This window comes from Sciurus carolinensis, chromosome 5, assembly GCF_902686445.1.
Source record: "Sciurus carolinensis chromosome 5, mSciCar1.2, whole genome shotgun sequence".
Taxonomy (NCBI): Eukaryota; Metazoa; Chordata; class Mammalia; order Rodentia; family Sciuridae; genus Sciurus; species Sciurus carolinensis.
Window position 1 is genome coordinate 112,596,366 of NC_062217.1, and position 25,531 is coordinate 112,621,896.

At 37.2% G+C, this 25,531-nt stretch overlaps 1 protein-coding gene across 1 annotated transcript in view; it reads right to left on the reverse strand.

Moving 5' to 3' along the window:
• Positions 1-25,531, reverse strand: part of Ank3 (ankyrin 3) — a 320,745-nt gene that overhangs the window by 185,405 nt on the left and 109,809 nt on the right. The window contains 3 exon segments of the mRNA XM_047553901.1: positions 13,116-13,214; positions 15,070-15,255; positions 23,146-23,244. Coding sequence (XP_047409857.1) covers positions 13,116-13,214; positions 15,070-15,255; positions 23,146-23,244 — 384 coding nt within the window.

Sequence of the window (25,531 nt, forward strand, 5' to 3'; positions counted from 1 at the left end):
CCATAAAAACTTTAATTCCTGCTATTCTCTCCCTCTGAAATGCTCAAATCAATATTCTTCTCTTTTCAATTTCTGTTAATACAATATTAATTTAATTTTAATATAATTTCTTTAACAGTATTATGACATTGTTCCATCTCTGCTACATAGCACATCCTTCGCTGATGACATGATTATATATTTAGAGGAACCTGGAAATTCCACCAGAAAACTTTTAGAACTCATAAGTGAATTCAGTAAAGTAGCAGGTTACAAGATCAATGCTCATAAATCCAATGCATTTTTATACATAAGTGATGAATCTTCAGAAAGAGAAATTAGGAAAACTACCCCATTCACAATAGCATCGAAAAAAATAAAATACTTGGGAATCAATCTCACAAAAGAGGTGAAAGACCTCTACAATGAGAACTACAGAACACTAAAGAAAGAAATTCAAGAAAACCTTAGAAGATGGAAAGATCTCCCATGTTCCTGGATAGGCAGAATTAATATCGTCAAAATGGCTATACTACCTAAAGTGCTATACAGATTCAATGCAATTCCAATTAAAATCCCAATGATGTACCTCACAGAAATAGAGCAAGCAATTATGAAATTCATCTGGAAGAATAAAAAACCTAGAATAGCTAAAGCAATCCTCAGTAGCAAGAGCGAAGCAGGGGGTATTGCAATACCAGATCTTCAACTCTACTACAAAGCAATAGTAACAAAAACGGCATGGTATTGGTACCAAAATAGACAGGTAGATCAATGGTACAGAATAGAGGACATGGACACAAACCCAAATAAATACAATTTTCTCATACTAGACAAAGGTTCCAACAATATGCAATGGAGAAAAGATAGCCTCTTCAACAAATGGTGCTGGGAAAACTGGAAAACCATATGCAATAGAATGAAATTAAACCCACAACCTTGTTAACACTGGTTATTTTACTTGACAGTAGGCACCCTAATGGGTATTCAATATATATGCTTTTCAAACATATTTTTAGACTACATTTCAGGATTTCCATTATCCATAAATAATGAGGAATGTTGAGGGGTGGGTGTTGAAGACTGAAACAGAAATGCCTTTTACCTGTAAAGAGTTCTGCTAAAAAAATTGACCCCAATTGAGACCAAGCAATTATTTGTTTTACAAGAGAGCAATCTCAATAGAGTAAAACAACCAGCATTGTTTAGACCCTAGAAGACATACATTATCTTATTTTTTTTCTCCATAATAACCCATGAAATAGATGCTATTCACTCAAATTCACAGGCAAGGTGAGGCAAGTTAGAAAATGCCAGAGCTATGACCCCGAGTTGTCTGCTTCCATAAGATGTGCAGATTCTTTCCAGGGATCATAGAGGAGAAAGATGTCTAGGTAGTATCTTCCTAACTTCTTCAGACATTAGTTCAAGCTCTGAATCCAAGTAGCATAGTTTCTATAAAGAAAATGCTGCTGACATACAATTTCCAACCAAAAGGAAACAGCATATTCAATACTAATAAAAACATTCAATGTTTAAGAGCGGTGAGTTTCAACACTATTATTTGAAATAAGAACTCATGGCTTTCTTTCACATTCATTAAAGGTGTCGCTATTAATGTTCATCCAAAAGTAGCCTGCTACGTGTGTTACTGTAAAGAGAGTCTTTCCTAGCAATGAATATCTATGAGGAGAGAGACAGAGTAACTGAGCTGAAAGTCATTTAAAACTCAGATATAATCAAGTGCTCCCTATACAATTGAGGAAAATTATTTCATATTTTAAAATTATTTCAGTGAATCGATCCAGAGATGTGAATTTTCTATAATGTTTCTAACAATGTAACCTTAATTTAAAAAATCCCACCCCTTTTCCCAAAATTCCACCACCAAATATTCTTAAACGCAAAAATATTTAAGGGACTTCATGATTAGAAATTTTCTACACTCCTACATCACTTCTGACACATCTGGAACTTCCTTATTTCTGCATGAAATATTTTCCTTTCCCCTCCAGAAAGTAAGTCATCTCTTGCAGACTCTTGAGACCTCAGCTAACTCTAAACTGTTATTTTCTCAGGTGCCTTGTCCTCATTTGATCTTCAGATAAATTAAATGCTTGCCAAAGTTCCAAACTGTCAAGAAATGTAAACAACGTCCTTAAAGTTCCTAAAGAAAAATGTTTTGGAAAGAAAAAGAATCGATGTTGCAAATTGCCTTATGTATGAATTTGTCCCAAGGACCAGAGATGATCCACCAGGGACCATGAAGACCTAGCTACTCCAGTGGTCAAAACCAACTTCCAGATATTGCTGTCACACACCGAGCACTGACCTGAGTCTCCCAACAGCCCGGTGTGACTGACCAGCTCTCATGGACATACATGGAGACATATGAAGTGACTGAGAAGGCCTGGAATCAAATCTTTGTTCTGCCACTTTACTCTCAGTAAAATCTGGGACAAATGATTTTTTGGGGACCTCAGTTTGCTCGTCTGTAAAAATGTGTATTGCTGTGGGTTTCAAATGATGTGGTGTATATGGAAGTATCTTGTAAGCTGTAAAACATGTAAATTCAAGTTTCTTTTAAGCGGTTATAAACAGTAAAGTAATTGTTACAGGCAAACAATTTTTTAAGACCTATCACTCAACTTGGGCAATTTATAGACAAAGATATTCATAGCATGGTCTTAGTGAATATTTCTCATCTTGCCTGATTAGAATAAATGTTTGTGTCAGTCTTGTTGGCATAAGCCTATAGTCTCAGTACCCAGGGAGGCTGAGGCAGGAGGATCACATGTTTGAGGTCAGACTAAGCAACTTAGTGATACCCTATCTCAAAAAAAAAAAAATAATAATAATAATAGGGCTGAGGATTATCACTCAGTGGTAGAGCCCCCTGGATTCAATTCCTAGTTACACAACACACACACACACACACACACACACACAAACAAAATCCCCCCAAACGATTCACTTGCTTTAAAAAAAAAAAAGCAATGGAAGAATCATTGAGGACCTTGTTAAAAACAGAGACTGCAAGTACTCACTTGAGGACCTTGTTAAAAACAGAGACTGCAAGTACTCACTTAAGATTTAATGAGTCAGAATCTAAGAGAAAAACTGACTGAGAAGCCCTAGATTTAAAAGCCATTAGGAATGTCTTTAATTTTCAAAATCAGAGGGCCTCACTCCTTGCAGAGACAAGCCCACCTCATATTTCTTTTCAAAAACATGTATCAGATGTCTGTCATAAAATTATCTGAATTTCTAACAAGAGATCATTTCAAAGCAAGATTAACAAAGATCAAAATGTTTTTAATTCATCTTGCCACCTTGGTGCTGGCAGAAAATGGTTTGCCAGCGAGACTGGGAGAGCTTTTGTCAGTTATGTTTTTGGAGGGGAATAACCCTGGGTTAAGTTCAAAGCTCAAATAAACATTGCCTCTGATGTTAGGCTACTATGAACTACACTGTCTCAGTGTAGTTTATTTGCTTTGTGTCTTATTTTTACATTATAGGTTCTCACTCTGAGCTACATGACTTCAGAGCCGTATGACTTTGCACAGACATTTAACTTCTTACCTCCTGGTATAAGATAGAAATCATACCCGCACCTCATATGATCCCTGTGAGGAATAAATGAAGTAATGTGCCACAGTACCTGGTATTCAGGAACAAGGAAAACTACTACCTTAGTTTGAACTTTGTGCAAGTTTTCCTACCTCATTTCAAAGTCTCAGTAGTGACAGCTAAATAGTGCATTCCTGGGATATGCTCGGCACCCCCTGAAGAGCAGTCTCAGATTGAGCATGAACTTCTAGGCCATTCCTCCCCATCCTGGGACATCCCGCCACTCCAACTTTTGTCTGTAAAGAGATGTTTAATCTAGAATGTCTCAGCAGGACGTCATTGGCACTTTGGAACACTGTTATTTGCATGGGACTGTCCCATGTGATGAGGGAGGCCCAGCCATCCTGGCCTTCTCTTATCATGTTCCAGCCAGAGTGACAAGCAAAAAGGACTATACAGATTTCAAAAGCTTCTGAGGTCAGTGAGACTCCCCTTCCACCATCAAGAGCCAGTGGCCAATACTGAGGACAGCAGCAGCAGCATGCCAGGGATTGGACATGCCCCCCTCACCCACTCCCTCCTCTATCCCCATGTGACTAGAGTTTATAACAGCTCACAACTGACTCTTTCTCCCTTCATGGGTCTCATAATTCATATCAAACACTACTGCCATCACTCCACGCCTTCATGAAAAGCTATGCTTCCCTTCCACCTGAAGGTTCAAGGGTGGTGCCCAGCCTGGCATTGCTCCGGGGCTGGAGTCACCATTCATCTCCAGTCTCATTTCATACTTGCATCCGGGCTTCAGATTCCACGTATTTCTTTTCTTTTCTTTTTTTTTTTTTTTTGCGTGGGGTGGGGGTGCACCAGGGATTAAATTCAGGGACACTCAACCACTGAGCCACATCCCCAGTCCTATTTAGAGAAAGGGTCTCACCGAGTTGCTTAGTGCCTCACTTTTGCTGAGGCTGGCTTTGAACTTGTGATCCTCCTGCCTCAGACTCCGGAGTTGCTGGAATTACAGGAATGCACCACCCAGCCCAGCTCTTTTTTTTTTGGTGCTGGACATTGAACCCAGGGCCTTATGCATGCTAAGCCTATGCTCAGCCACAAAAATATACTCCCAGCTCCAATCTTCTTTGAAACCGATTCTAATCCCTGTGTTTCCATCACAGTGCAGCTTATCAAATTGCTTTTTCCAACAATGCTTGTTCATGATGATCTCCTACTTGAACGTGTTTTCTTGGAACCACTTGCTTCAATTTGGGAGCAACCCAGTAAATGACCATGCATGGGTCCAAGGGTGCTTACCCTTTGCAACTCCAGTTTTGCAAAGTCCTAAGTTGTTCCCTTGAGGTGCCCCTTTGCCCTTCCTGCATATTCTTTAAACCACCAGAGGAAGATGAGCAATGTTTAAGTCACTGCCATGGAAGAACCCCTAGTGCTCGAGGAAGGGAGCAGGGCACATCTGAGCTGATCCAAAAGTACCTTCTAATGACAATGAGTGTGGAAAATGTGCTGGAGTGTTAAGTAGAGGTCAGTCCAGGACACAGCAGTCCCAGGTGCTACTTGCGCTCACTGGAGGCAATGAAAATTCTACAGCTAATAAATAATTCCTTTAAGGTGCAAATGAATAAAATGAGCACCGCTAACTCCTACCTTAATAGAATTTTATTTCACAGATTTTCAAAATAGGATTTATTCGGGTCATTTAAAAATGTTCGCAGAGCAACAATTCTACAACAGCACCACAGGAAGCAGGACACACATTCAAGGAGCCAAAGGAAAATAAATATATACCTTCCAATCTCTGTGATTTTTTTCCCCCAGTGGAGTCCTGTCTCAAACAATGCCCTCTTAATCATTTCTGAAAGGCTGGCCTTATGCTGATAAACGCCACAGCAAACAATGACTTGAACATTCTGGGAAGTACCATGTCTGTCTCCCTTCAGGAGTACTTCCGAGAGCTGCCATGTTGTCACCTGTTTGATATTGTTTGATACAACGAGTGGGTCCCCTGCTGATGAAAGCAGCAACAGCCACAACCACAAGTGTGTCTAGAGCTCCTGCCCTTGTGTTCTTGGTCAAACACTGGAGTAGTTCATTCAGTTATCAGGACAACATGCATTAGCCATTATTATTGGACCCTTTTATGGGTGATAAAAACTGAAGCATGCCCAGAAACACGTGGGGTAAGCTACAGGGACACTGGGATTCTGGCAACCCGACTTTGATGTGACTTACTTTGCCACTGCACTGAACCTACTCTCTGTTAAGAGAGGAGGAAGGGAAGCCAGAGGTCACCTCCATCACTACCAGACAAAGTTGTTGGGCAGAGAAGGGCTTGTGGTTGACAGGTGTCTCCTCAGCTCTTCAGAAAACTGCAGGCCAGGTGGTGAAGCAAAACCACCCATAAGAGTCCTGTTTTTTCATTCACATATTTATTGTGGTTCTGAACCACATCAGAACAGTGACACAGACGGGATGAGCATCCAGGGGCCCAGCATGTATCCTCTCCTCACTCTATGCTGCTGCCACTTGGAAATTTCCCCTTTTCAGGTGGGGAACAACATAGACCCCAAACCACATGGGAAGATGTTATAAAGGTCAAATGTACTAATGGATTTAAACGTTTAAACATTTGTTAACATTCTCGAATCCCTATTTTCATTCAAAAGGAGGCTTATGTTAGCATTTAAAAAAAAAGTCTGTCTTCAATACTGTTGAACTACACAAGAATGCAGACCTAACTATTTAAAAAATATGCATCAGTACAAAGAAATCTTTGTGTTAGGTTTATATAAGAATAAATATGTGAATGAGAAAACAGGACTCTTATGGGTAATTTTTCTTTCTTTTTACTTAACAATAAATTAAAAATGAGGGGAAATATAGTTCTAAAATGTATTTTCTCTGTGTATGGTGGTGCATGCCTGTAATCCCAGAGACTAGGGAGGCTGAGACAGGAGGATCCCAAGTTCAGGACTAATCTCAGCAATTTAGCAAGAGTCTGTTTTAAAATAAATAAAAATGGGATGGGATGTAGTTCATTAGTTAAGTGGCCCTGGGTTTGATCCCTGGTAATAAATAAATAAATAAATAAATAAATAAATAAATAAATAAACAAATAACATAATATAACATAACATAAATAAATAAATAAATGTACCACTATACCAATCAAAGTAGAGACTCTAGAAGCCCTGTGTCCTATAAAAACCATTATGAAAGTCAGTCATTCCCTCAGCTGGAGGGACACTGATGTCCTTTTAAGCATTCTCTGGTGGTCATCTTGATTGGTTCTTCATAGTCCAAAGGTCCTGCTTCAAACACCCTGAAATGGACAGACTTCAACAGTATCCTGTGGTCCCTAACCCTTTGCTCTAGCCCCTTGTCCACAGCCAGCTACACAGGTGAATATCAAGTCTCTGGGTCAAACATGCCACTCCATATCTGACTTGGGTTTGGGGCATTGCCTTTAAAGTCTACTAAACTTTCCTGATTTTGCTTCTCCCTCAGGGCAGCTGATCGCATTTTGGGAAGCAACTCCTAACCCTAGGTAGATTTAGCCCGAAGCAACAAGAGTTTTGATAATCCGGAAGGGGACTGGGACTTGAGAAAAGCTGGTTTGCATGGTCGCTGGTGGTACCCAGGAGTAGTGGACAGGGAGGCCTAGTAATGATATGTTTATTCATTCTTTAATTTCATAAATATGTACTCCCCTCCAATACCAAGCACTGGGCTATACTCCAGGGATTCCAAAATGTGTAAGATGACACAGGTCTGACCATGAGGAATTCAAAGTCCTGCAAGTGAGGCAGAGCAGCATGTTAGGGGGAGCTATAAATACATTTAGTTATCTTTCTACTTCAGCCTTCATAGAATCCTATGACACTGAGTATAAAATGCCCAATAAGAAACTGGAACTTAGTAAATGCTTCATTCTAACTTTAAAAATATCATTATTACTCTAAATTTTACTGGCAGAAGAAAGGAAGGGAATGACATTTACTAACCACCTATTTTCTAACAGGGAAAGTTCTTGATGTTTTCATATCTACAGCCCTCCAATCGAAATGGAATACTACTAAACATTCTGGTAACTCCAATGGTATGTCAAGAATACCACTTCATGACAGGCAATAAAGGGCAACCAAAGCAAAGGTCTGGTCATCTTCCTTACAGAATAGAGAGGAATGGTCTGTGAAATAAATAGCTACCTTTCCTGAAAAAGATCTAGACCATAAGAGACACATTCTCTGTGGCTAGCAAGTCCTCCCCTGAAAGGCTGAGAGGATTAAGCTCTTGTTAAAATGTCCTTAGCACAGAGTCAGGCATCAGGTGAACAACTGTGAAACAGAAGGAAAACTGGAGATGGCAGAATGAAGAAGGCATCTCAGTCTTTGAGGAGCTTAGAAAGTAAAGGGGCATCCAAAATGCATGATACCACATAAATAACATGATATTCAAGGTCTGAGTGGAAGCACAGGCTGCGGTGCCCACATATGGGGCAGAGAGTAACCATCTTCCTTGGAGGGCAAGTTACTTTGAGAGATAATTATGACATTGATGGGAAGGTAGGCCTATGACAGATGGTGTGATAGAAAGATAGTGTCAATAAAGGATGGTGTCTTTGTTCTAAAGAACTTTCTTTGATGGAAATATTGCATATCTGTACCATCTAATATAGCAGCCACTTGCCAAGTGTAGGTATTGAAGCTCAAAATACTCTTGTAAATGAAGACATGAATTTTAAATGTAATTTAAATTAAAATTAGTGAGTGGCTACTGAATAAAGATAGCCATGGAGTAAACAGTTTTCTCTTTTCACTGAGACTCACAGGCAGTTTAAGAGGCTGACTCAGGCTAGGACAGCCATGGTAAAGAGTTTCCACTGGGAAAGAAAGACTGCAATACAGTGATCTCTGAGGGATTGGGGAAGGGATGATCATTGGAGGTATCAAGGAAGGAGTCACAGTCTGGACTTTGGGGATGTTCAGAACATAACCTTTAGCTTTACCTTCTTATTTGAACTTTAAGATTTTAAAAAAGTCCTACTTGTAACCCTAACTGCTCAGAGTCCTAGGTAAGCTAGCAAGACCCTATCTCAAAATTCAAAAATAGCAAGGGCTCAGTAGGGGGGTGCTACTAGCTTTCATCCCCAGTACTAATAAAATAAATAAAATAAAATGTTTTAGATATTTAGTTGTGTTTTGGAAAATTAATGGAAAGACTGTGTTATATGGTTAAGCACCCTGATGCCCAAACCAATTAGTAGAATAAGGGCCACAAGAGTACTAGTAATAAATACTAATAGTAGTAAAGTCAGCGGCTCATCTGAACCTTTAGGTCTAGCTCACAGTAGATGCTCTATAAATATTGCTAATTGAATTGAATTTAGAAAAGAAGTCTCAAGGTAAAATTTATCCATGAACACTGTTTTGCGCACGTATACGCCAAACCATGATGGTCTCTTGTTTGGATGGAACAGAAATCTGATGCTTTTATTTTTCCACCAAGAGGTTAAGTAGTTCTAATATTTAAAGATACTGCTCTTATTTTATCCCCAAAATTTCTTAAAGAAAGTCATCTTTTGTGTGATTTCAGTTCCAAATACAGTCTAGTACCTGTCAAAACCTTGTTTAAATGTCTGATATTTGAGAAAGGCTATCTGCTGTGCATGCTAACTAGTCACACGAATCTGTGGCACACGAGCCAAGTGTTCCATACAATTAGAACATCATGAACTGGTCACAGTCTCTCAATTTCCCTGGGCAAGGTACTTTCACAGATGGAGATGTAGCATCACAGGCAGTATGGAGCAACAAATAGAGCCTTTTGCAGCATAATAATTAAAGATAGTGTCAACAATGTAACTGTTCTCAATAGGATTCATATGCTAAAAATCCCTATTTTCACACATGCTATAGCATTTCCTTTGTCAAAGAAAGAAAACCATATAATCCATGCTTTCATTTCTACAACATGTATCAATGCTTTTAAAACCTGCATTTATTATACAGTTGTGTGTACTGATTCATCCCAGCTCCTTGGTAACACTGTCTCTGTTTCATCCTTCCAAGACTTATTTTGTATATTATGATTTGTAAACCACCTGAAATCCTTTTGGAAATATAAATCCTTAATCCTTTCAGAGGTCAAATCAGGAAGCACTAAATAGCAAGACTAATAGAAGGATGCTTATTCAATTTTCTTCTCAAATGGAAAGTCGAATAATAATTGACACGAGAAAGGTCAGTAGCAAGAGTGAAGATTAGGTTAGGCAGTCCATTATATTTGATGAAAAAACTCTTAGCCAGCAAAGTATTCATCTCTCTTCTTCAATCAATGAAAGGAACTCTGCAGGTATCCACATAATATAATTTGGCCTTTAGTTCCTCCTGTGCATAAATGCTCCTTACTGGAATGATAATCAGTAGTAGCTATGGTGTGTCTCAGTCACATTCTCTGCCCCAAGAGAGCAAGAAGGATCTGCTAAGAGAGCAAGGGTCGAGCGTGAATTCAGAGGGTGTCAACGCCATCTCAGCAGACTCAGTTCAAAGCATGAGAACTGCTGATGCTGCACTGCGGCATTCGTCAGCTATTACATTAACTCTCACAGTGGACCCAGGAGGCTGAACAGGCCATCTCCATGGATAATCCAAAGGAAATACTGGAGGTGATAGATGGGATATAATATACAAATGCAGCAAAACCACAATGTAGAAGTCAAAATTGACATAACAAAAATCTAAGGGAAAGTGTTAATAAAACAGGGAAGCATACCACAAATCAGTTGCTAGAATTGCTCATTGCGGGTATTTGCCACTAGCTGGGATCTGCTTTATTACTGCATAAATTAGTGAGTGCTACAAAGAATCACAGAGAGCAATCTGTTCTACTGTGTGCTCCCTTTAGTCACACTGCATTTGTTTCTGCCTCTTATCTGCTTTGGAAATGACTCCAGAAGTGTTGTCCTTGTTCCTGTCCCCCAGCTCTCTTTGCTAGCAGGTAGCCATTCCCTGGGCCACACTCTCAGTCCACAGAGCTGCACACAGTTGTGAGACTCTTCCTTCAATGATTTCAACCAATGTGTACCCTGCCATGGTCATAAAATAGAATCACAATCCCTAAAGACAAAGACTGCTATTGTTGTTTTTTAAATTTAACTCCAACCATCTCACAGTTCTGAGGCCTGTGATTAATGGTTATGATTCGCAGCCAGTTCTTAGCAATCCCGAGGCTTAATGATCTTTCCTTCATCATTCTGAGCAGACATAATCTGATTCTACCTGGGGTCCAGGGCCTCTTACTTTCACATCTGCACTCTCCAGAGAACTGTGACCTAGAAAGACCCTGCTGGGGTTGGGAAGCAGGTGGCCTCTATAGTATAAAAGTGTAGATGCTGAATGAGTAGTAATCGAGTTATTAGAGGTTTGGAATCTAAAACAGTCCAGCTCTTAGTGGAGAGTTCTTCTCAGCATGGTAAAGCAAGTCATCCATTACCTGCTGCTGAGCAAAGCAGAGGTTGCTGGGAGCGAGTGACAGATCAGGTCTCCTGTAAGTACAATGAAATTCCGCCACAGTCTTTAGCTCGGAAGGCTATGAGGCCTCATTAATTATGAATGATCAGGAAAAATGCTTTTCCAAATCAGTGAGAAGTCTGGATTTTAACCTATTTTAAACAAAAGCAAGTGTAATTATTTTAAGTCATGATGAGTTGAGCAAGGTTAACTATGTGGGTCCAAGGTCTTCAACGATCTTTTAATCAATAAATGAGCTTCTTTTGTAATTACTGCAGTCATTTGTTCTAATGTAAATTGTTTTAATGTAAATGAATGCTTTGAAATTGCTTGAAGGGGTTAGAAAATACTATAATTTGTGCTCTTTAAATTGCTTAAATATTTCCCCAGTCTTATTTTCAGCAGCATTTCTGAACAATAGCACAAAGATAAACTTCAGACATCACCCTGACATGAATTTTCCAAATGTCCTAATTAGAAGATGTGACTTTATGATTTTTTAAAAAAAAATATATTGTGTATTATAGAAATAAAGCCAGAAGAAGGCATCATGAAATGAACTTCCATTTTAACATTGACACGTCTGCTCTATACTTGGTTTAAAGAGGTGCTTAACTTTGTCCTTCAAAGAGTCAGAGGAGGCCTTGGCTCTGTCACATCAAGGATGTAGTTAATACACTAAGAATGAAGCTTTAGAGTAGAAAGAACTGACTGACACTCTCAAGTTTTTGAAACTGATAAAGGCTGATAACAATGGTGCAAGAAATAGACTTCATATTAGCACAATTTGAGCCCTTATTAATTTTTAGACAATTAGTGACTTATAACAGGAAAAGGATAATGGATTCCTTTAAGTTGCCTAAGGGAGATGGAATACTGGAGAGGTCAAGAACTTTGGGGCTAATATCCTGCCTCTTCCACCTGCTAGCTCTCTGATCCTGGAGCCGCTACTTCTTATCTCTAAGTCTTGGTTTCCTCTTTTGTAAAACAGGGGTAAGTCACACTTTTCTTCATATTGGAATAAGTGAGATAAAATGCTTAACCTGGCATCTCCCATCCAGTAAAAATGGTATTAATTTTATTACTGCTACTACTAATCCTGGCATTATGCCTTGACTCCCTATCTCATCTCATCTATTCCTCTTCCAACAGACAAAGTTTCAGCAAAGTAATACTTAAGAGGTTATTTTCGGAATAATAGTGCTGCTGTTGTTGATGGTATGTCAGGATGCTCAGGGCTTTGTATGCACTACTTCTTAAGTCTCACAGTGACTTGAGGGAAAGGTGTTATCAGTTTATTATGGTTATTAAATTTCATAATTCCTATTAATTCATCTTATAAATGAAAATTATAGACAGACAGAAGTTAAAGTCAAACTTTGAACTCTGGAGTATGAATTCAGAGTCCATACTTTCAATCACGACTCCATCCTATTTCCAGCCTCACTTCTATTTCTGACAATGATGTTTCTGATGATCAAGCCTAAAGTTCAGAGCAGTATTACTGTGTCTGGGTGTTCGAGCTACTGTTGGGTGGTGTGTATGCCATTCTAGCTCTTTCTCAATGAGCCTGAGTGGTTAGAGAATCTTGTTACTCATTCTAAAAGTGTGAAGGAGACAAAAGATTCTGAAGGTTTGGAAGTGTGGACCTCTTGTGGATATTCCAAGCACATTGCCACCTGTAAGGTTGAGACCATGATCTTGAGAGCACTCTCAGTGCCATCTGAAACATTTCTAGCAGTTTCATGAATTTCATCTTGGGGAACTCTTGGCAGTTCCTAGCCGTGGTTACTAGAACCACATATTCTTCACTTATTATTCATCACCCACCCATCTAGCCTGATGTTGATTTAGTTTTCCTGCTAGGAAACAGGCACACCTACATAAGCAAGAAAATGTACTGGGGTGAGTAGGAGATCACAGCTTTCACTGATTGGAAAAACCCTTGGAGGTCAACTGTCCCAGCTTCTTCCTTATGCTAGAAAAAGAGAGTTAAAAATCATTTCAAATATGTAAAGTCATTACGCATTGCTGTGCTCTTACCCTTGCAGTGAAGTCCACAGCAGCCGCTCGGTTTAACAGCAACGTGGCTACATTGATATTTCCATAGTGAGCAGCTATGTGGAGCGGAGTGAAGCCACTCTGTAAAGAAAACACAGTAGACATTCAATTGATTCCTGCCGGTTCCTTGTCTGACAGGTTACTATCATAATCCTACCCAAATAAAAATGAGGAAGCAAAATATGCTGAGATTCACATTCTGTTCTGTACTAGGTTTCGATCAGTGCCAATTGCTCATAGGGCTTCTAATACACCCCATACTCACAGGCAAAGAAACAGCCAGAGAAAATCCAAGGGTAGCAATGGATCAATTTTATTAATCCAGTAAATTGAACTATACAGAAACCAACATTTCAGAAAGTTAAAATAGGGACCACAAGAAAAATCTTTTTAGCTCATAGAAAGCTTGAACATTACTGTTTTAAAGCTGTTTTATTACTAATGATACAATTAATCATTGAAACTTTTCATCCAAATTCAATTAGTTTTATATATTTAACATAAATTTGAATTAACAATAGTAAATGCCAATTTTAATGACTAAAGCAATTTTGGCGGAAGTAGTATTAGCACACAATTGGTTGTGCATAATGGGTGACTATATTCCATAAAGATTCCACAAGTTGATCTCTTTGTTAGCAAATGTCTGTTCATTAGCACAATTTTCTTGATTTTTTTTTCTATGCCATGATCATTTTACTTCCTTAAAAAATGCTAAACATGCAGCAATTCACTTAGTCCCCAAAGATTGAAACCTTATAGGAACTAGATGCATTTCTAGTGTGTGAGCAAGCTTCTTAGCCATGCCAGCCGTCTGACTCTTGTGGAAGGTGGGTCATATTGTCACCCTTCTGAGGTAACTTTCCCTTTGCTGACACCATGGAGGGTAAGTGTCATGCAGAACCCTAAAGAATCAGTTCTGGAGGAGTAGAATGACAGGGTTGTCTGCAGCTTCAGGTATAGCTGATAAGCCTCTAAAGTGTCCAAACTCTTCATGTCACATGCAACACACTTAAGTTCCAGGGATTCCTAAGTCTTCCCTTCAAACACCAAGTTCAGCTGCAGAAAGCCCTGGTAATCAAACTACTGTCTGCTCTGGCACATGCTCCTTTGCGGGGCAGGGAATAAAGCAGGTATCTAGCCTACAGAAGGCAATGCAAAGGAAGGAAGGAAGGAAATGAGGCAGCAGCACTACGTAATGGATAAGTGATGATGCGATATAGATTATACATATATGTAGATATATATATATATATACCTCTGTTGTTCTATTCACCACCATCTAGGTTAACACATTTGGAAGCAAAGAGGAGGAAAAAATGAACGGTTAGTTCACTATCGGTGACATGGATTGCAGAAAGCTCATGACAGCTAAGGAAGGAGGATGAAAGCTATGATGGAAGCACAATAGGCACAGAGAAAGCTAGACTGGATGGAGGGCCACGTGACGACCTAGTCCAGTTGCCACATTTCCTTCACAGAGACTTTCAAGTAAGACATGTCAAGACAATGGGAACTTCCGGCTGTGGCTCTCGCGGCTGGCATGCTTTCCGCAGCTGATCTACACTCAGTGCACTGCCTGTCACCTCAGACATCAACCAGAGGCTTCCTTGGGCACACCCTGATGTGTGAGTCGCAGTGTTCACTATGTTCCCAATAAGCATTAAAAGGAAGAGAACTATCAATTGCATATCAATGAGTTTCTTTGGCTGCGGCCTCCCTTTTAGCACGACAGGGCAGCGTCTGCAGCCTCCTTTAGCTTGCTGTGTTAAGGGAGGGTGTGCCTTCACTTGACAGGCTTGGACACACATCTTCATTCCTTTCAATGAAGGTAAGTTTTGGGGATGAGTTTGCCCAGAGGGAGACCAGGCGTCCTTAAAGGCTGTGTGCCTAGCTTAGGATCGCTGCAGGAAAGGCCTGCGTCCCTGGGCCTCACCTTTGACTCCACATCTGCGTTGTTGTCATTCTGCAGCAGCAGGGCAGCGGCTTTCGTGTCATCTTTTCGGGCTGCGATGTGAAGGGCTGGAAGACGCACCTTTCCTTTCGTGTCATTTTCTAGTAGGAGTGAAACTACTTGGTCGTGACCTTGTTGCAAAGCTACGGCCAATGGTGTGAAACCATCCTGCAAATAAACAGATGCATCAAGATCAGCCCTGATGAATATTTTCTTTTTGATCCAATTAAATAAGAAGGCAACCATATCAATTTTGGGTGAGGTTCATTAAAAGCTAACAATGTATTCAAATAGACATATATTTGGAAAGGTATCTACCCAAAGCAAAAATCACAAAAATTTCTTGCTAAGCTTTTTTTCTCTGTTGAGAAGTAGCACTTATATATTAATTGGAAAAAATTTGAAAATACAAATATATATATAAAAGAAAAAGATGCCATAATTTCAGTATACATAAAATTATCCTGGTAAAATAAGAACACTTCAGGTAAAATCCAGGCAAATTTTTCCAAAGAGTTTATCTAAATATGATGTAACAATTTTCACTGATAATTTAGAGATGGGGTTTGTGCATACCTGTTCTTTATCCTATTGCCTAGCATATATCTGGTGCCCAATCAGTATATGTATCAACCATCATCATTACTGTTATAAGAAAGGTCTATATGAAAGATTCTTGCTTTCTTTCACCAATAAGGAAAGACAACACATTGATCCTGCAGAACTCGACTTTAGCTATTTTTTTTTGTTAAATTTTATTGTAAATTGACAAATCATAATTATACATATGCATGGGGTTTAAAGTGATATTACAATTTATGAATATGATGTGGAATGATGAAATCAACTTAACTAATATATTCACCACTTCAAATACTTTTTTTGTGGTGAGAACATCTTATTTTCCCAGCAATTTTGAATTGTACAATATCCATTACTAATGATATTTACTGCACTGTGTCATAGACCCTCCCCACCAAAAACTTCATTCCTCCTGTTTGAGACTTGGTCCTCTTTATCCAACATTTTCCCACTCTCTTCATCCCTTGAGCCTTTAGTAGCCACCATTCTAACCTGTGCATCCATGAGCTTCAGTAAAACATGACTTCAGAATAAATTTGAATGTAAGTGCACAGGTTACATTTTGCACCTTTGTTTTTCCCTGAGACTTGATGAAAAGGGGACAGATCTCACAGTGTTTCACGAATTTGTGTATAATCTAGTGTTGTTGACTACAGAACAGGCAGCACAGGGTAGAACAACCTAAGACTGACTCACAAATTTAAACTCTGCAATGTTTCATTATTATAAGCTCAAAAATATTTAAAATGTATTTTTACTATACAGTTTGCAGGCAGGTTACTTATTAGTTTTTCTTTTATTGGTTAGTGCATTATAGTTACAAAAATTAGTGGGTTTTATTTTAACTTACTTATAAATGCATATAACATATTTCTCTCCTTTTCATAATTCTTTTATTTCTGTGGTCCTGTGGTATAATAGAGGACTACTCCAATACAAAAGCATTTGTAAGGGAAAGGAAGGAAACTGGTTAATTGCATACTAAAGTCTTGTTGGTCTTCTGGAACTGCCACTTCCATTTTTTCCTTTGTTGGAAAATAATCAAGTGCCTCTACTATTTATCTGACTGAACGTAAAACTGCACACTTCAGTTGAAAGAATGTGCAAAACATTGGTCCAAAGGACCTAAGGGACTATACTGACCAGTCTCTTCCACATAAATCCTTTCCAACAGTCTTTATATTAACTCTGGACTGGAAAATTTCTACCTCGGCATCTCTAATGGCATTTTCCCCTCCTGAAATGCCCTCCTCTTCTCTGTATACAAATACGATCTAAGCTACATGCTTTAAGATCCAGTTTAAAGGCTACCTGTTCCTCTCTACTACTCAAGAAGATAGAATGAGGATGGGAGAGGGGAGGAGGAAAAGAAGAAAATGGAAATCACCTACTTAACTATGAGAACATTCTCTGCAGTTTTAAGCAGACACTTAAGGACCTAAGAACTTGAACTATTACAATTTATTCTTATAAGAAAAGTAGTATACATAATGGTGCTAGTATGTGATCTCAATCATATATCAATACAAAAATTCTGGATGAATAAAATGTTTTCTCTGGGGAAATTTATAGTGACTTTTTCTTTGTAATGTACTTTCTATGTGATGTTATTACTTTTGCAAAAGAAAGAAAAAATTCCTTTTTTTTTTTTCAGTGCTAAGAACTGAACCCAGGGCCGAGTGCATACTAGGCAAGTATACTACCATCACGCTATGTCTCCAGCCCTGAAAAAATGCTATTTTATAAGAGAGAGCAGTAACAAGAAAATTGCATGTATAGAATTAACTTTGCATCTCACTTTCAAAACCTGCTCAGTGCCTAAATGTAAAATAACAGCCCACTTCTACTCTGAATTAAAACAAAATGGCTGTGTTTCCATCGACCATCCACATGCATTTAAAAATTCACAGAGCCTATTCATAAGACACTCCTTTCTACCAGAAAATAAACTGCCACTGAGCTGATTATAATGGACAAGAGTATGTTTCTCGCATAAGCCAATTAAGGACATAAAGATACCAGCTCTAAGGTGTTAATTGCTAAAATTAGAAGTTCTAAATTTTGTTTCAAATACAAGCTTAAACGGTGTGGTTTGCTTTGTTCAGTTATTCTTAAGAGAAAAGTATGAGCAGAAATGAAATGGTATAGGAACTTCAGAGAACTGGGTTCATGCCCTGGTTGTTCAAGGGTGTATCTTCACTGCTTTGTGGAGAGTTTGACGTGTAATAGGTACTTAATAATTGCTTTGGAAATAATTTTACCTTATGCTTCTGAATCTTAATAAGCAACATTGTTGCTTATTATAGAGAATATGATATGTGGATATATATAGGGAAAAAATTTGATATGCAGTACACAACAATAAAAAAAATGGAGTTAAAAAAACCTAGCATGCCAAAGACTTGACAATACATATATGAGATATGAATTGTGTAGCACATTTACTGAAAAAAATGTGTTTAAAAAATTTGGCAGATACCATTCAGTAAATTAAAAATCCTATTAAGGACTTCCTATTTAAAGGATCCCTTAATTGCCCCTCATTGTTCTGTAAATACAGACTTCTGTATAAATGACACCAATATGATGCCTGATAAAAAAAAAAAAAACTGTAGTTAGACTATCACAAGAATAAAATGTGTCACTTCCTATTGTTTTTCATTTTCTAAAGCCAATAATCCAAAACAAGAGAAAAAATTCAGTAGATTAATCATCTGTAGGGAATCAGGTGTTCTGTATACAGAGATGTGACGGCAGCCCTCAGGAAGGTAGAGATGTGACTTGTATTTACAGAGAATATTTATTTCTCCTCATAAAACTCAGAAATGATAACATTAAAGTACTGAAAAAGAATATGAACTTTTAAAAAATATATCTTTAGCCAAAGACTGAATCAATTATTTCAGGATCTATTTTAGGACTATTTTTTAAGTTATTTGTAGTTTTGTACATTTTCTTGGATCTTGAAAACTTAAAGTACAGAAGAACTCAACAATTAGCTTACATGCTAATGTAAATCTATTCACAGTAAGTTGGGCTTATACTTGCTTCTAAAGAACTACTGGAAAAAAGAGAAAAATAAAAAACACAAAAACACCTAATCTCTAATGTGTAACAGTTATATATTTACCAAATAATAGACTGAAAAGAAATGTTTGAAGAGTTCTTTATATGTTAAAAATTTCTATAAACATTGATGTACCTACGTCACTGTAGTATGCTGATTTTAAGTCCTTTGGGTATAAACTGAGGAGTGGGATAGCTGGGTCAAATGGTGGGTCCATTCCAAGTTTTCTGAGGAATCTGCATACTGCTTTCCACAATGGTTGCACCAATTTGCATTCCCCCCAGCAATGTATGAGTGTACCTTTTTTCCCACATCTCGCCAACACTTATTGCTGCTTGTATTCTTGATAATTGCCATTGTAATTGGAGTAAGATGAAATCTTAGTTTTTTTTTTTTTTTTTTTGCGGTGCTGGGGATAGAACCCAGTGCCTTGTGCTTAAGAGGCAAGCACTCTACCAACTGAGCTATCTCCCCAGCCTGAAATCTTAGTTTTGATTTGCGTTTCTCTAATTGCTAGAGATTTTGAACATTTTTTCATATATTTGTTTATTGATTGTATATATTCTTCTGTGAAGTGTTTGTTCAATTCCTTAGCCCATTTATTGATTGGGTTATTTGGGGTTTTTTGGTGCTTTTTGAGTTCTTTATATATCCTAGAGATTAATGCTTTATCTGAGGTACATGTGGTAAAGATTTTCTCCCAGTCTGTAGGTTCTCTCTTCAAATTATTGTTTCTTTTGCTGAGAAGAAGCTTTTTAGTTTGAATACATCCCATTTTACTACAGTAACATAGCTACATCAATGTTTATAGCAGCTCAACTCACAATAACTAAACTATGGAACCAACCTAGGTGTCCTTCAACAGATGAATGAATAAAGAAAGTGTGGTGTGTGTATATATATATTAGATGGAATATTACTCAGCTTTAAAGAAAAAAGAATTTATGGCATTTGTTAGTAAATGGATGGAGTTGGAGAATATCATAAACCAAACCCAAAAAGCAAAGGCTGAATGTTTAATCTGATATGCAGATGTTAATTCACAATAAGTGGGGTGGGGTACTAGGGAAGAATAGAGTTACATTAGATTAGGTAGAGGGGAGTGAAGGAAGGGGAAAGGTTATGGGGTAGGAAGGATAATACAGTGAAACAGACATTATTACCTCATGTACATATATTACTGCATGACTGATATGATCCTACAATATGTACAGTCAGAAAAATGAGAAATTATACTCCATTTATGTATGATCTATCAAAATGCATAAATGCATTCTATTATGTATAACTAATTAGAGAAAATTTTTAAAATTTTAAAAAAGAAAAATTGCTTTATGTTTTAAAAATTATCAAAGTTTTGATTGTTTTGTAAGGAAAAAAAGATAATGAAATAGCATAGCCTCAAATATGTTCATAAAAATATGAACACTGTACTCTCTGTCTTTTAAATCAGGAACTTGCACATTAAATTATTAGCTTTTTAATGATTTTATCAAAGAAACAAAATTTTAAAAAGTAGAAAAAAAAGTTCTGCAAGCTGGCGGATCAACAAAAGCTGTTTTTTTAAGAGGATCATGAGCTTTGCACAAAAAAGGCTCAAAACTTTCCTTAAGTTGGGTGCAGTAGGGCACACCTGTAATCCCAGGAACTGGGGAGGTTGAGGCAGGAGGATTTCAAGTTCAAGGCCAGCCTCAGCAACTTAGCAAGCCCTATGTAACTTAGGGAGACCTTGTCTCAAAGTAAAAAAAAAAAACATAAAAAGAGCTGGGAGTGTGACTCAGTGATAAAACCTCCCTGGTTAAATAACCCCCAGTACCAAAAACAAAACAAACAAACAAAAACTCCAAACAAACCTTTTCTCAAGTTTAGTAGTGAATTCAGTTAAAGAAACCTTCCAGCCAGCTATGGTGGTGCACTCTTACAATCCCAGCAACAGGGGAGGCTGAGGCAGGAGGATTGTGAGTTCAAAGTCAGCCTCAGTAACTTAACAAGGTACTAACCAACTCAGTGAGACCCTGACTCTAAATAAAATACAAAAAAAAAGGTTGGGGGTGTGGCTCACTGGTTAAATGCCTCAGAGTTCAATCCCTGTTATCCAAAAAAAGAAAAAAAAAAAAAAAAAAAAAAAAAAAAAAAGAAACCTTCCTCAGAGTGTCAGAGTGAGCATCTCATCACTGTTACATGTATTCTATACATTTGACGTATATATACCTGCATATGTACATCAAATGTATGTGTGTGTGCACATTCAGACATAAAGCTTGCCATATTGACATTTAGCTCTGAGTTGTAGAAAAAAATATTCCTTATGTTTTAAATATAGGGATGGAAGTAAAGAATCTGTTTATTTGGGAGTTTTGTTGGGTTCCCCCCCCCTACATTTTTTGACCTTTTATTTTAATTTAAGATGTCTGTAATTCTGAAATGAAACAAGACTGTGGCTCTTAATGCTTTTCTTCATAAAATGTGATTGTTGAGGAACATGTACCAAAAGTTGTTTTCAACAGTACACTTTGTTGAATCTTAATTGCAATTTTTTTTCTTGGCTGTTTCAAAAAATAAAGAAGAGCTAATAGCTACATGTGTACCACAAAAGCACTGTGCAATCACTTTCACTAGGACAAGTATACTACTTGGTATCTCCATCCAAAAATGGAAATTGATTTTGTGTTAACCAACGATCCATGCCCTGACCCTATTCTTCCTGCATTACCTGTGCATCCTACCTGAGGTACTGTGCTCAAAACAGCTACTTATGAATGTGAACAGAGCTCTGCTCTGTGCCTAGTCAATATTGTAATTACCTATTTTTAACTGATATATTAAAAGATGTACCTATTTCTGGTGTACCAGGTGATGTTTCAATACAGGGATATGTTGTACAATGTTCAAATCAGACTATCTATCTCCTCAAACACTGATTATTTCTTTACAATAAAAACATTTTAAGTCCTTTCTTCTAACTTTCTGGAAACAGAAATTTTCGTTGTCTATAGTCACCCTACTAATATAACTCCTAGCAAATGTTTGTTCTTTTGATATTAGCCAGTGTTATGTCTCAGTTCTTATGAAAATTACAATAAAAGTAATAGACTCATAGTAAAATTCCCCAACAGTTCTGACAACTCTCTCCTAATTCTTAGAGCAAACCACTATGACAACATACTGCAGATACTTTCCTATGTTAGTAGACAGTCTTGCCTCATTTTTAATATGCTGGATAGCATTTTATTGTATATCAACATTTATTAAATAGGTTTCCTACTTGGACATTTTTAGGTTCTGTTTAGTTTTTAAAAAATTATTATCAGTAGTTAACATTAATGAACATTCTTACATACTATTTTGTATTCCACTCTAATATATCTGTAATATAAATTCTTAGTGGTGGAACTGCTAAGTGAAAAGGCATAAATATTAATTTTTGATAGTTACTATAAAAGTTTTACAACCAATTATCAATTTCAGCAATATAGGAAAATTCTGGTCTCCTTTCCCCACATATTTACTTATTTTATGATCAAATGATTGGGACTCTATCTTGAGCTGACTAATGAGTTCATATTTCTTTGACTATGAATAAGGGTGCGAGTACTTTCATATATTCACAGTCTCTCTATTTATATAGTGGTTTCCCCAGGAGGCATTATCTTAAAAACTGAATGGGGTTATTTGTGATTCCTCTGTTGCTATTTTTCTTTTGCTCTGGGAAATACACGGGCATGTAAGTAAGAGTAGTGGGATTATGGTAAAATAATCCTGTGTCTGTTGGAATTCACTACTTTGTTAGAAATAAAGGATACTCAGGGGTTGGTCCTTTATCATTAGCAACAAATTTCTAGTGACCCACTCAAAAAAATAAACCCTATTACCTAAGACAGCATCGATGACTTAACTTTTGATTTTAAGTAATTCTTCTATTTAAGATTATAGAACTTTTCTTTAAATACCACTTTGATCCTTTAAAATGTATACTAGTTTATTTAGAAGTATGAATTAAATCTAATTAGTTAACTTCAGGAATATACAAATTCGATTGTAATTAGGCTAACAAATTTGGAAAAAAAACAGATTTACAACTAATATTTAACCAAAATATTTCAAAACAAAGCATGCCTTTGAGGTAATATCATTAAGAGACAAAAAATGTTCTCTAGAATATATATTAAGTAGTAAAATAAAGGCTCAAGTATAAGGTACAACCATACACTTAGAGGAAAAAGTATATCTATGCAATGGAAGATTTTCAGAGATTAAAAATGGATTCTCTAACATATTTCATAAAAACGCACGGACCCACACATTAAGGTACAACTATATTTGAAATCCCAGTGGGATAAATTCTCAACTCCAGGTTTACAGAGCATCTTGTAAACATGAACTTAACCATAGAAGCTGAAGGGTCTTACCTCTGTGGCTAGGCTCTGGCTGGCACCATTGTCAAGAAGAAACTTGACAACTTCCAGGTGGTTTTCCTGGGCTGCCATATACAATGGCGTGAAACCATTCTGCAAAATAAGAAATAAAATGTTTATTTACAGCTTTCCGGAACCAGTCTTTTCCCATGGTACTGAGCATACATACGCTAAGAAGTGCTTGCATATAATTTCTGTAATTCTTTAATGAAGATATTCATATTTATTAGAAAACCTAACCACCATAATTTTTGCAAAATTCATAATGTAAGTGTAATTCATAATTACACTTTGCAATTCATAATTTGAATGCAGATCATAGTTAATAGTCTATAGCTAACTGTCTAATTCATAGCAATTTACACACTTCTGAGAAATAAGTACATCCATTCAGTCATCAACCACTTATTCATCACTTACCATGATTTAAACTATTTTACTACATGATATAAGGATACGAAGAAAAACATATTTGGTTGTTACATCTACCATGCATTAATTATCTATTTAAAATAAAGATTAATATTCTCATGAGAAAGTAAGCATCCAAACCAGTTTCAACTTGGGAAGAAATTTATTCCAATCTCAAAAGGCTTCAAACTTAAAATATGCATACATCTGCATACACACACATATTCAGTTTGTGTGTGTGTATATGCTTGTCTGAAATGTGCCTACACATTTGGGTCTAAGAAAAACGAATGTGTATATTACATCTTAAGTTTCTTATTATAAATAGGTTCCACATGTTTGTTCTCCAGAATGATGTTTCACACCTATGAAAGACTTTAATATTTTAAAATTTTATTGTAAAATATCAAAGATTTTTCAAACTACAAATTGTCTGAATACATATTTTTTTTGATGCTAGAGTATCAAGATGCTATTTTATTAAGACTGTATCCAGGACATTTATTTAATTCAGAATGCAGTTCTATTTAAATGAATATTCATGAAATTTTGTTGTATAGATAATACAGTTTCAAAGCATAAAAGTAAATACATTTTAAAAATATTACCAGATATGATTTAAGTTTTTGTGATTCAAAAGGTTGTTTCCTCATTATAAATATTATTATATGATCACCTGATCAATTATTATATGGTCCGTAGTTCAGTCTCTGGTGACCTCATATTTTTGGCTTATGGCTGAGATTAGTAAGTTAAGAGGATGGCACTGTAGCACATGCCTGTAACCCCAGCTACTCAGGAAGCTGGGCAGGTGGATCCCAAGTACAGGCTAACCTGGGCAAAATAGTGAGACCCAGTCTCAAAATAAAACAAAAACATCTGGACTGTAGCTTCATGGTAGAGTGCTTGCCTAGTATGTGTGAAGTTCTGGGTTCAATGTCTGGTAATGTCACATTTTTGAGCAGATAAAAGTGGTAGCAACATAACAAATCCACCATGGCCTGTTTATTCATCAGAGAGTGCCCCTCTTCTTCTTACTCCAGTTTGCCCACAGTTGTAAAAAGTTAGGTTATCTGGTTACCAAGCTCTACACTAGAAAATTAGAGGAATACAACAGCAGCCAGTTCCTTCCTGTTGAATGGTCTACCTGGTAGTATCTCTGGAGCCTATTGTTTCTGTTCCAAAATGAAAGGTTACATCAGCCTTTAATCATGAAGTATGGAATAACTGCAATATTTTGTGTGTGTGTGTGTGTGTGTGTGTGTGTTATCTTTGTTACTTGTCCCAGAGCTATAAGGGAAACTAAAAGGAAGGTAGGATTACCCTCACCATATTCATTTTCTTATTTTCTTATTCATTTCTTATTTTCTTATTCATTTTCAATTTTCTTATTCATTTTTCTCATTTTCTTACTTAACCAGAATGAAAGATCATTTAATTCTTGACTACTTTAAATGTCCTTTAAGCAGTAAAACAAAAGCAACAATATGAAGGGAGGGAGGAAGGAAGGAAAGAAGGTAGATGGCAGATGGAAGGATGAAAAACAGAAAAGTGAAAACCCCTGTGAATTTTCCTCATAGCTAAATGAATAACTAAGCACCTATCTTCTTTCATCAAGTGCTCTGAAAGTCAAAATTTTCAAAGGGCAAGTTTCACATTTTAGGAGTAAAGTTCTTAAAGAAAATGTCCCCAAGTTCACACCTAAGTATCAACCAAATAAATTATGCCAATCCGTTCTATGCTACAGAGTGGAGGTTCTAGCTATGTGTGGTACAAGGCTGCCTAAGAGACACTGGTCTACCTGTGCACATCTGGACCAGTGCACATCCCCTGGTTCAGAGGTCACCATTCAGAACCAAGCAGTCCTAATCCAGGAAGAAAATCCCATCAGGAAGTGAGATTGAAGGGGATGCTGCTGTTACGGATCTGGTCTTCTAGAGAGACTTTCTTGAGAAGCACAACTTTTAAA